This window comes from Leptopilina heterotoma, unplaced genomic scaffold (assembly GCF_015476425.1).
Source record: "Leptopilina heterotoma isolate Lh14 unplaced genomic scaffold, ASM1547642v1 Lhet_210, whole genome shotgun sequence".
Classification (NCBI taxonomy): Eukaryota; Metazoa; Arthropoda; class Insecta; order Hymenoptera; family Figitidae; genus Leptopilina; species Leptopilina heterotoma.
Genome location: NW_025110926.1, coordinates 578,634 through 592,175, shown reverse-complemented (window position 1 = coordinate 592,175; position 13,542 = coordinate 578,634). Strand labels below are relative to the sequence as shown.

Sequence of the window (13,542 nt, the reverse complement as noted above, 5' to 3'; positions counted from 1 at the left end):
CCACCGTTTTGAAAAATGCCATTTCGAGAAAAACAAATTTAAACTTTTATAATGTGGAAACATGAAAAATGGAACCACTGTTAATCTACGATGCCTGCATCATATAAGTGACTTTCTACATTAATGTTCCTTCATTTCCATCTTGAGCTGCTACGATAAAAGAAAAAATAGCCGATGGCGCTAAAAAGAACTCGAAGCGCTCTTGGACACCTTCTACAGATTTCATTTTTTCACATAAAATAGCTTCGAATTTACTTCTCATAATATAATTTCTACTCTACACATCATAAAGTAAAAATCGATTCTGTTCTCTCTCCCACTTCTCATCCTTGAAGGTCACATACTTTATTTATTAAGATTCTTAGTCTTAGTCAAAGTCTTAATCAGAGTCTTTCTCAAACTCTTAGTGAAAGTCTTAGACTAAGACTTACACCCTGACTTGACTTATACTTGACTTAGACTTGACTTAGACCTTACTTAGACTTGGACTCGCTTTGATAAATCGTTAGCTTGGTTTGATTCGAAGTCAATTTTCATTCGTATTAAAAAATAATACCAAAATTGATTATTTTAATCTTTTTTTGGTGTGATTTTTTAATTTAATGATGACATTCTTTGTTAATTTAAAAATTGACCTTAAGTACTCTGAAATAGTAGGTAATATTTAAAGATGAAATATTGTGAAAAATGATTAATTAATAGAGAATATTAATTCATAACTATTCATACAAGCGCAGAAAAAGTGAGAAGTTAGTTTATATAAGAGCGGTTCGGAATACGTCTGGTATCGCGTCGGTACACTGAGAAAAATTGCGTTTAACCGAGTGGTAGAAATAGCTCGGTTAAAAAAAAATATTTAAAAATAAATAAGATATGGTTAAAAGAAACTAAGTTATACTGATTATCACAACCGGGCTGAGATGGTTAAAACACATCTGTTAAAAATAATCCTCCAAAGGATTGTCTTAACCAATCTGAAATGTGCATAATGGAAACAAACTTTCGTGGTTGTTGTTACCTATCTATTTTTTGAATATAAACTATTACTATGCGATTAATATTAACTGAGTTTCATGTAATTACGTTGAGTTGTGAGATTTTAACCGAGTAAACATATCTAGGCGACATATCGTCAGTCACAGTCAGTCAGTCACTTCGTTTCGTCTTTTCCGGAGAGTCGTGTTGTTACAATTCTGATTTCTACCGACGCGATACAAATTTTTATTGATTATGTTACAGCAGCCATCAAATATAGAATTCATCTACAATAGATACATAGAAATAAAAATAAAACGGAGAATATTTAACGCATTAAACCGTACATCCCCGATGACATATTACACGATGCACATAAAAGAGCTCTATTTGAAAGAGATTTGTTTGATTATAAAAAAGAATTTTAATTTACAGAAAATTTTGGTTATCTTTAAATTAGAACATAATTTTTCAATCAAATAGATTTCTTTCCAATAAAAGAAAATAATTTTTATCAAGGGAATATTTTATTGATCAAAAAATATTTTAATCGAGTTGGGTGGTTTAAAATTAATTAATCGGTTTCTTTATTATAACAGAGCTAATTGACTACAATATTCAAGTTCATATTATTACTGTAGCCTTTTTAGGTGGCTACAGTAACCGAGTAAGTTAACTAACGTTTACGGAGCATTAATCATAAACTGTTAGTTACAGTAACAGAGAAAGAAGCTACCGTAACCGAGTAGTCTTAACTAGTTTCAAGCGAAATTTTTATCGTCTTCGATCGGTTACTGCAAACAATTCACATTGCAAGTGCTATATTAGCAGCATCGCTCCGTTGTTTTTAACTAAAACTATATACTATATAACTACTATATAACTATATTTAACCTTTTATTTTTCTCAGTGTAATGCAGTGTGTTGTGCGTGCGTGTTAGGTTAATGATAAGATAGTAGCGAACAAATTTTCTACACGAAATATAGTTAAAACTAATATAATTTTAATTTAGATATATATAGTTATAATTAATACTATTAGAAATCTAAGAGGATCCGCTTATTTTATACTTATGGGGTAGCAGCTAGTTTTACTAACTAGTTCCTGACTAGATATTTTAGACTAGTACCTGATCTGACGACCGTTATGAAAGAAGTTGGGTTCCAACTATTTTCCCTAATCAGTTCCCCACTACAGATAGGGACTTCTGACTAGAACCCCATCAAACTCCAATCTTAATTTCTACAAGGGTCAGTTATAGCTTTTTCTAATACAGTTCCCGAATTTCTTCCAAAAATTCATTGATTACTATTGAATGTTCCAAAAAGTATAAACACTCAGGGCCGTATGGTGCATGAAAGCCTCGCACATATTTGATGTCGACACAGTCTAATGTTCGGAAGCATAAAGTTCCGAGGTTTCAGTGTATATTATACAAACATATTATTATAAATAAATCATTTTAAAAATTAATATAAAATATATTATTACAGTCTGGTGAATTGTTCCTCATCTCGTTTCGATAATTTTCTTCGATTTATTATTTCAATAGTATTGTTCACCTCCTCATGAGTCATAGGCAATGGATATATTTTTTCTTCAATTGCGCAAGAATTGTCACGAATAAATGCAGTCGATACATAGACAGCCACCTTAAAAAGAAATGAAAAAAATGATTGTATCTTTTTAATTAATATTTTTCTCTTTTTTTATTTGTTAAAAAAAAGAAGAAGTGAATGAAACTCACTTTTAATTTTTTTAATTCTCTGCAAAGTTTAATTATTTCCAAAACACTGTTAACATTAATAGGCACTGCTACTTTCAACGGTTCATCAAATTTTGTTGTTGCTGCCGCGTGAATAACGATGGACACCTCAAAATAACAGAGAAAAAGGTTTATGATAAATTTGGTATCAAATTAGAAAAATTGACTGAAAATACAAATATATAAATAAATTATTTCTTTTAAAAAATACATTTTTTTCTTTATACACGGAGAGAGAAAATATAGGTATTAATTTTTATAAAAGTATTGGGTATCCAAAGTATTTTACAATTTAAGAAAAAAATGCGACAGAGAGAAATTTTGATATAAAAAATACTAAACTTTAAAAACATTAATTGAAATTTAGTATAGTTATATTAAATAACAAGAATATTAATTAAATTTGAATAGAACTTTACTAAATTTCACATAAGTTTTTTAAAGTTTCGTATTATTTATATAAAAATTGAGCTTTGTTACACTTTTTCCTCAAATTGTAAAATACTTTTACAAAATTTGATATAATATAGATATTCTCTCTACGTGTATACAAATAATTACGAACAATATTTGTTTTATGTAGGTACTTAATATAGAAAGCAAAATAAATATCTTTATTTATTATTGAGGATCCGGATCTTAAAAGGGCACTTTTACCATTTAAAATCAATGCTGAAAGTGCCCTTTTAAGATCCGGAGCTTCAATTATAATAAATAGTTGTAGAATTTATCACTAGGTAAAAGATAATATAAAATATCCAGAAAATTATTATCAATCCTCCCAGTCAAATATTAAAATAAAACACAATTTTTAACTCTTCGACAACCCTGCTGTCCTCATCAGAAAACTGAAAAATTTATATTAAAATGAGATTTGTAATAGCATAAAATAAATTATAAAACATAAATTAACAAATATAAATTTACCGTTAAATAATTTAAATTTTTAAAAACTTGTGCGATCAACACGACCAGCTTAAGTTGACTGACAAAATTTATAAATATTAATGTATAATCGAGGGTCAGTAAACTTATTATAAAAACAAAAGAGTCAATTATCAAAGAAATACAATTAGATGTGTATCAATATATACACACATACACATACTTGACACAGAGAGCGAGTATTGCTTTCTGAGATTAAAATTTGAATTTTTCAAAAGAAGTTTTATAATGTTGTTTTAAATTGTTAGTGTTGGTCCGCACTAGCAGTTGGGACGTTCCATGCACAGGGCAAACTTTGAATCTTAGATTTTCTTCATAATTTGCCATTTTGTTGTCAAAATGGCAAATTAACATAAGTTAATACATAAGTTGTGAAAATAAGTTTGCAAAATTTCGATTATTTTGCAAGTTTTTGTTATTAAAACTTTCAAGTAATTTTTTTAAAAAATTTTTATTTCGAAATCTATGATAGTTACAAAAAATGTTCAATATGAAATATTGTAGAGTATCTATTAAATTCTAATAATATTTTATTGGAAAATAAATAATTAATTTTTTTATTAAATAATTTATTCATTTATTTGTTATTTGTTATAGGGTTTAAACCCATAAAAAGAAGTTTGATACATATTTCTTAATCTAATTGTTTTATCAAAAATATTTGCCTTAATTAAGTGTTACATTATATAATATTTCAGTAATAAATTTTGTAACCTTTTTAACTGAATACGGATTCCGATCGTTAAGTAGACGATGCCAAGTTTTTTAAGCGCTTTTAAAAAAAATATTAAAAAAATGAGGTATTCCCCAGTGGGAAATTTCCAACCGGCGCGGATCCTCGCCTGTACCGACGCCGGAGTAGTGGTACTGGCTGGGAACCGCCTGCCTACCGCCCGAGAACTGGTATTCTACCAAAAGATGACTTGGCCAGGAGCTGGCTGGCCATCCGTCTCGGAACTGGCATTCTACCGCGCGGTAACCGGCCGCGAAGAGCCGTTCCGTGTATAATTCAACCGGCTGGGACCCGGCACTGTACCGACTGCGGATCTTTCATTTCCTAGCCAGATGTGCGCTGGCAATGCTGGCATTCTACCGCCTGACAACCGGCTCGGATCAAAATGATAATTTCAACAAATATCAATAAAAAAATAATAATTAATTGCAAAAGATAAATACTGATGACAATTCATTGACAGTTCACTTTACACATTTTTTTTATTTTTTTATACACTTGAACGCAATTTTTTATTACATACACATTTGAAAAATCCTAACGCTTGGGGGTACGAACCTACGCCTAACCGAATATTTACGCACCGAAATCACGCACGCTAACCACTATGCTACGCTCGCATGGAACTCTCAAATCTTAAATGCTTTCAAGTCTCACTAGCTAAAATGAAAATTGTAAAATTACTACGCGGCAATAAACAATTTTCAAATACGGACTGATGTTATACCGGTATTTATGAATATTTTAATATTTCGTTTAAAAAGGAACTTGTTAAAATTGTTATTTTATTATTATATTTTTTAATATTTTATTACGTAATTATTAATAATTGAATGAAATTTGAATGCACAACGCATTTTTTTAATTATTTAATTTGCAGAAAAGTGTCAATAAATAATTACTTAATATATTGTTTAAATTAAAAACAGATTATTAATTAATTAACAATAAATAAATTAATTAATAATCTGTTTTTTATATATTTATATAATGTGTTATTTATTGTAGGTATTATTATATATTGAACACATTTTCTTTCAAGTTAATATTATTATTTATTAAAAATTATTTATTTAATTGCACATTAATAAAGTTGGATTTTTATAAATATAATGAAAAAATTAAGTTTCTTATATTCTTCCTTTGCATCAATACAATTAATTTATTTATTGGTTAAATAATAATAATAATAATAATATTATTATAATAAATGCAATTAGTTATTGTAATAATTAATTAGCTATGATATATATAATAAAATAAATTTATGATTATACTGATAATGTGAACTATAACAATAAATGACGAGATCCGCAGTCGGATCCGCCCCAGCACCGAGCCAGTACAGACCTAACATCCGTCATTCTTCCGACGCCCGTAGAAGAATGAAATCCGCAGGCGGAACAAATCCAGTACCACGCCAGTACTGACGAAAGTAGAAAGGCGGATCCAAAATTCTGAGCCTAATCTGTTCCGCGTCGGTTGAATTTTGGGATCCGAATCGGTACAAAACATCGGTACTGGCGGTCCGCACGGGCGCGGATCCCAGGCGGTTGTAAACTCCGACATTCGTCCGACTTTTCCTCCTGGGTCCCTTTAGGCGTAATCTATATATTGTTGTTCCTTTTATAGATTAATGTAATTTAATGAAAATTGCAATATCAAATGAGTCGTTCCATTATATTTCGACTAAAGTCGTCGCCAACTAATTTTAAAAAATTATAATATTTTGCAGGAATGTTTTTAAAGGTATTAGGATAACTAAACAAAAATAAAGGGCTTAGGGGGTTAAGTGTGCAAAAACTGCCCCCGCATCTATTTTTCTCAAATTTGGCTCATATATTACTATCCATATGACTATAACTTTCTGCAATTTTGAACTCAAAATTCGCTTTTTTGGGGGAGTTATGGAGGGGGAAAGCAAAATCAAAAAACTTATTTTTCTCGAAAACTACTGAACCGATTTTAATGAAATTTTAAGATGTTGTAAATATAGATAAGACGATTTTAGAAAAAAAAAATCAAAATTTTTGTTTCAAAAAAAATTTTCAAAAAATTTTTTTTTAATTTTCAAAATTTTTTTTTAGGGTTATTTTTTGAAGTGACTACTTTCTCTTTTGTTGTAAAAAGTACCTTATAATGTCGCCCTTAACATATATTTTTTCCAAATTTTTTAAAAATATAGTTTTTGAGTAAAATGTCAAAAACCATGGTCATGCTATTTGTCACATACGGTAATGCACATATATACATACTAGCTGTCGTACCCGTCTTCGACGGGTTTTAGTTTCTACTAATATATTTGAACAGGTGTCTACCAATTGGGAATTTAATTTGACTGGGAAAAACTAATAATTAGTTACCATTAACTATTTCATTATCAAAATATTACCATTGGAATCAGTAAATGACTTTTTCTATCAAATAGTATTTTCAACTAATTCAGATTTACAGAACAGTATTTGTCAATTTGTAGTACTTTATGCGTTCGTAGTATTTTAATTAATGCATTAATAATTAATACTAATTTTCCACCAGCTTTTGGAGTTATATAAGAGTCTAATTCGAACTAATTGTATCGCAAGTAGACCCCACGTTACGACTGCTAAAATCAAAAATAAAACCTATATTGTAATCTGAAAGTAGGTCTTAAATTTTGACAAATAAAAATATTACATCAATAGAAATTAAAGCAAAAACAATTTTTTAAAAATGAATTAATATAATAAAACTTTTTTTAATTAGATAAGAAAATTCCAGATTTTTCTAGTCGAATTAAATTCCCGGCTATTTCTCGGGATACCTTTGCGATTAATAGACACTCTGTTAAATGTATTAGTAGAAATTATAACACGTTTTTGATTCCCACATGGGAAATCTACATGGGATCCACTTTTATAAAGGAAACCATATTGATTCCTATGTAAAACCGTATGGTATAATTTTTCCATATCCCTATTAAAAATTTCCACATGGGATTTTACATTTTACCCGTTTTTGCGTAATGCCCGCATAGAATTTTGGAAAGCAACAACATACCCCAAACATTTCTAAAATTCAAGAAGAACAATTTTAATTCATAAATAGGAATTTGTTATTTATTTTCAAAGCCATTTCTAAAACATTTCTTAAATTTAAAAAAAAGAAAATTTTGATTCATAAATACCAATTTTCTCTAATGGCATCTTAAGGACTTTCTGTGTCCCAGTGCCCGCTGAAGTCAAATTTCAGTATTATTGATACGTTTACTGTATACTCTTTATATTGAACATAAATATTTTATTTTCTATGTTAAATATGACAATACATACTATGAAATTTTCAAACTTAAAACCTGAAAATATCAATATAGAAATTGTTTGCAAACTCTCACGTTAATTGATTTTAGAAAATTTGTAATCGGCATCAAATTAATGACTCTGAACTTTTTAATAAAATAAATGTAATGAATGTAATTAAAAATTTAAAAACATCAATCGATATCACTACCAACTTAATAAAAAATTAAACAATATTCAACAAAAAAAATTAATTAAGAATTTTGTCGAAAATCAAAAATATGATTTTGGCTTAAAAATTCGGATTAATTATTTATATTTCATTTTTATAGTAAAAATTAGTTGTATTTACATTAAAAAGTAGCTACAAAAAGTGTCACATCAATTTGACAAAAATTTAAAAAATTTGCATTTTTTTTTTTGAATTTTGTGAAAAAAGCTATAACTTTCGTTCAGCTTAATATTTTTCAATCGGATATGGCTATAAATTTAAGTTAGACTCAGACCAAAGAGACTGTAAAGTTTTGTTTTAATCGGTCAAGTAGTCTTTGTGTTTATCCCGGACAAAATATTGCGTACAGACATACATACATACACACAGACATACATACATACATACATACATACATACATACATACATACATAATTTTTTTTATTGTCATTTTTGGAATTCTTACTACTTGAATAGAAAAACTAAACATGAAATTTCAAATTCTATGCAATGTACAGACAAAAGTCTGATCTTATTTATAAAGATGGGCAATTTCATGTGATAGGGTATAGCCAAATAAGTATGGAAAAAGTGACCCGAATATATTTTTCCCATTCATTCCTACCCACTTAAAAATAACTTTTTTTTGAAATTTTTAACTTGAAATTTTGAGTTTTTTGGAACTTATGTATGGAGGGGAAAAAATCGAAAAACGCATTTTTCTCAAAAACTACTGTATGTATTTTAATCAGCTTTGGATATGTTGAAAAGACAATTAAAGAGATTCCAAAAAAAAATTTCAAATTTTTTTTCAAAAAATTCCAAAAATCTTTTTTTTTTAAATTTTAAAATTAAAATTTTTGGAAATTTTCAAAAAAAAAAATTTTTTAGTTCTATTTAAGTGACATTTTTATGTATTTTCTCATTTCATTCTCTTATGTGATCTACTTAATAAAAAAATTTTGCCCGACATGATTTCAGTGTGTGTCACGGTAAATAACTCAAAAACCCTACTTGGTACATTTTTATGTTGTATTTGAATGGTTAATTAATTAATTATTTATTTAATTACAAATTAATACTTAGAGGTTCTCTGAATACAAGTCTGAAATCGATGTCAAAAAAAATTATTTCCAAAGAAAAATCCAAAAATTTTTATTTTGTCATTTAAAATTTTTCTCTTTTTGGATCGTTAAAGCGGTACATCACACTTTTTTATTTAACTTTTTTAACAGTCTTAATTTTTAAAAAAATAATGGCCTAGATGATTTTAGAGTGCGACACGGTAAAAAAAACTCAAAAAATCCTAAAATTTGATTTTAAAATTTTCCAAATTTTTTTGTTTGTCTAAAAATATTTTTTTATATCAACTTTAGATTTGTATTTAGCAACCTCAATGACCCATTAGTTATAAGTTGCAAAAATATTTGACAGGTTTTTTAAAATTAACCATTTACATACAACATAAAAATGTACCGGGTAGGGTTTTTGAGTTATTTACCGTGACACACCCTAAAATCATGTCGGGCAAAATTTTTTTATTAAGTAGATCACATAAGAGAATGAAATGAGAAAATACATAAAAATGTCACTTTAATAGAACTAAAAAAAATTTTTTTTGAAAATTTAAAAAAAAAAAGATTTTTGGAATTTTTTAAAAAAAAATTTGAATTTTTTTTTGGAATCTCTTTAATTGTCTTTTCAACATATCCAAAGCTGATTAAAATACATACAGTAGTTTTTGAGAAAAATGCGTTTTCGATTTTTCCCCTCCATATATAAGTTCCAAAAAACTCAAAATTTTAAGTTAAAAATTTCAAAAAAAAGTTATTTTTAAGTGAGTAGGAATGAATGGGAAAAATATATTCGGGTAACTTTTTCCATACTTATTTGGCTATACCCTAACACGTGAAATTGTCCATATGTATATATGTGCATTACCGTACGGGGTTAGATTTTCTCAAGTGGACTTTAAATTTTCAAAAGTTGAAATTTATCAGTGTAAATGTGCAAAAAGATAGTTCTATTAGAGTTACGAATAACCTGTAAATTTTATTAAAAAATATTCAATTGTTTATTATTTATAAAAAATTGAAATTTTATGCATAGCATTTTTAAAAAATGCATAACTTTGAGAAAAATTGACGAAACTTGATGATTCTTTTTGCAAATTAACTATGAAATTCCAAACTTTATAAAAATAATGTTTACTTCATCGAAGCTCTTAATTTGTTATAAAAAATAATTATTTATTATAAACAAATTAAAAATAAAACGTGTTCTGGATAACCACATTCAATTTTATAAATAAGAACTTTAAGAGAATTTATTAAGGATTGCATATCAAAAAGAAAAGATTGTTTCAAGCAAATATTTTATTAATTATGAATTTTTTTGTAAACGCGCGCAAGCTCTGTGATGTGGGCTCCCGCGTCTGACGAATGTCGTGTGCCCTGCTTTGCACGCTTTAACTTGTTTATTTTGGAAGGTTTTCTTTCATAATTTTTTTCAAATTTGGTTTGTATGTTTTGAACTAAAATTCAATTGGAATACTTGTGTATAATAAAAAACAAAAAACAAAACAAAAAATGTGTATTTTGGTCAGATCTAAAACTTTTTAAAGAATATTTTGCAAAATTTTGCGTTTTTTGCGAATTATACGCTAAAAACACAATTTTATGGTTTTTTTATGGTTTTTACCATAAAATTTTAATTTTTGACAATTTTTACTATGTTTTTCGTAATCAGGGCACAAAATTACGTAAAGAATCCTTATTTTGTTACAATTGTATGTCTTTCTAAGTGAAAGTTCATTTTAACCATGGTTTTTATGGTATTTCATGGTTTTTTCCATTTTTCTCGCAAAATAATAGATTTTAGCAAATAATGATAGGAACAAATAATGTGTATTTTGGTCAGACCTAAAACTTTTGTAAAGAACATTTTGCAAAATTTTGCGTTTTTTGCGAATTATACGCTAAAAACACAATTTTATGGTGTTTTTTATGGTTTTTACCATAAAATTCTAATTTGCGCCAATTTTCACTATGATATTCGTAATCAGGGCACAAAAATACGTAAGTATACCAAGTTTAAGAATAATCGGAAGTAACCGCTGTGGCGAAACTTCGCGAGACTTGAGTATTTTTGAAAATTAAATGAATGAGGATAAGGGTTCGGCTCACGACAGTCGACACAAGGGTTAATGAACGAAATCTTCACACATCAAAAGTAGACTTTACCAATAGTATTAATTAAATGAGCAATTGCAACATTAATGGAAGACGAGATAGAGAAGATTGAGCGAACTTACCAAATGATGCAGCGCAAAGGTTGTCCCATAAATAATATTCCTAATGATGGGATAAACACAATAATACCAAAATAATCAAAAAGAAGATATTTAATTAACTGTAAAGCGCGTTACAACTATGCGTCGAAGCACAATATGCACACACACACACACATACACGCGTTATTCTACGTTTAAAAAAAGAGATCTCGTAGATCTCTTCGGTGTACGAAGGCACGCTTTTCTCTAATGAGAATTTTCACGTAATCGTCATCGTAACCATAAGACCATTCGTCTTTGGTCCGATGACACCCGAATTTATAATTCTTTTAACGACCGGTGGTCGCAGTAGCTATTAGGCTAACACCTAGCGCGATAAGTTGTGAATTGGGGAAACAATCAGAGAATGGCATATTTAAAGAAAAGTAAGAAAACGATTTTGGATCGTTACACCGCTAATCGGAAGTACACCCAAATTTTTTAAAAGTTCGTTCAGTTTGATTAAAATTTTTTTTTACTTTCACGTAATTTTGAACAAAATTTTACCACATTATGCTTACCAAGGAAATTGCCTTAAAACCCTTGCTCATAAAAAATTTTAGTCTGTTTAGTAGTACCTAAAATATATTGTATTACTACTTTTTATTTTTAATAGGTACAAAAGTTTACAAGTAAATATATAAAATTATAGAATTAAAAAAAATCAGTTAAAACATGTTTTTTTTGAAGCGAGAAATATTCAACTAAAAACAATTAAATAACAAAAAAATAGTTTTGTTTTAAGCGGATTCCTTTTTTTTAATGCATATTTTCCTCTTGAATATGGCTCTAAAACAATCCTCTTATCTTAAGAGCAAAATACTCTTCCATTAAGTGTAATATTCTTTATTCAAGAGGAATTTTCCTCTCAAAAGAAGAATATTTTTTTTCAGTGAATAAACTTAAAATAGAAATTATAAATAAATAATATAAATAAAATAATGCATTACTATTTTTATTATATAAACAAGTATTCCAATTATATTTTTGTTCAAAACATACAAACCAAATTTGAAAAAAATTATGAAAGAAAACCTTCCAAAATAAACAAGTTAAAGCGTGCAAAGCGGGGCACACGACATTCGTCAGACGCGGGAGCCCACATCACGGAGCTTGCGCGCGCTTACAAAAAAATTCATAATTAATAAAATATTTGCTTGAAACAATCTTTTCTTTTTGATATGCAATCCTTAATAAATTCTCTTAAAGTTCTTATTTATAAAATTGAATGTGGTTATCCAGAACACGTTTTATTTTTAATTTGTTTAAATAATAAATAATTATTTTTTATAACAAATTAAGAGCTTCGATGGAGTAAACATTATTTTTATAAAGTTTGGAATTCCATAGTTAATTTGCAAAAAGAATCATCAAGTTTCGTCAATTTTTGTCAAAGTTATGCATTTTTTAAAAATGTTATGCATAAAATTTCAATTGTTTATAAAAAATAAACAATTTAATATTTTTTAATAAAATTTACAGGTTATTCGTAACTCTAATAGAACTTTCTTTTTGCACATTTACACTGATAAATTTCAACTTTTAAAAATTTAAGGTCCACTTGAGAAAATCTAACCCTACGTGACAAATAGCATGACCATGGTTTTTGACATTTTACTCAAAAACTATATTTTTAAAAAATTTGTAAAAAATATATGTTAAAGGGGACATTATAAGGTACTTTTTACATCAAAAGAGAAAGTGGTCACTTCAAAAAATAACCCTAATAAAAAATTTTAAAAATTTCAAAAAATTTGTTTGAAAATTTTTTTTGAACGGGGGGCAGTTTTTGCACACTTAACCCCCTAAGCCCTTTTTAAACATTTTTAATATTTATTGTAAAATAAGCATCGAAAGTATATGGGTCGTAAAAACTGTATACTTGTTAAAATCTGTTCAACGATACTGTAGAAAAATTAGACAAATTAATTCCTTTAAAATTCCGAAAATTTGTTTCATATTAAGACTTACTGTAGTTAACACATTTATTTCATGCAATTAAAATAAAATTTTTATTTAGCACCAAAAAAATTCAGTAAAAACTATATTAGGAAAATTTTTGTATGCATTATATATATCCTTATTAATAAAATCAGATGTCTGTCTGTACATTGCTTAAAACTTCAAAATGTTAACATGATTAGTTATTATGGACATCAGAGATTCCAAAAATGTTCTTAAAAAATTTAATGTATGTATGTATGTATGTATGTATGTATGTATGTTTGTCTGTCACAAAAACTTTGTACCCCAATCACACAAAAACATGTGAATCGATTTAAGTCCAACTTGGTAGGTTATT

The 13,542-nt window shown here is 27.7% G+C and overlaps 1 protein-coding gene across 2 annotated transcripts in view; it reads right to left on the bottom strand.

Moving 5' to 3' along the window:
• The window catches only part of LOC122501532 (fatty acyl-CoA reductase wat-like), a 120,330-nt gene that overhangs the window by 16,422 nt on the left and 90,366 nt on the right, over window positions 1–13,542 (bottom strand). For both annotated transcript variants that reach the window (XM_043611068.1, XM_043611069.1), the window contains exons 4-5: window positions 2,724–2,849; window positions 2,468–2,628 (exon numbers count right to left, since the gene is read on the bottom strand). In XM_043611068.1, the coding sequence (XP_043467003.1) occupies window positions 2,468–2,628; window positions 2,724–2,849 (287 nt within the window). The remainder of the gene's footprint in view (window positions 1–2,467; window positions 2,629–2,723; window positions 2,850–13,542) is intronic.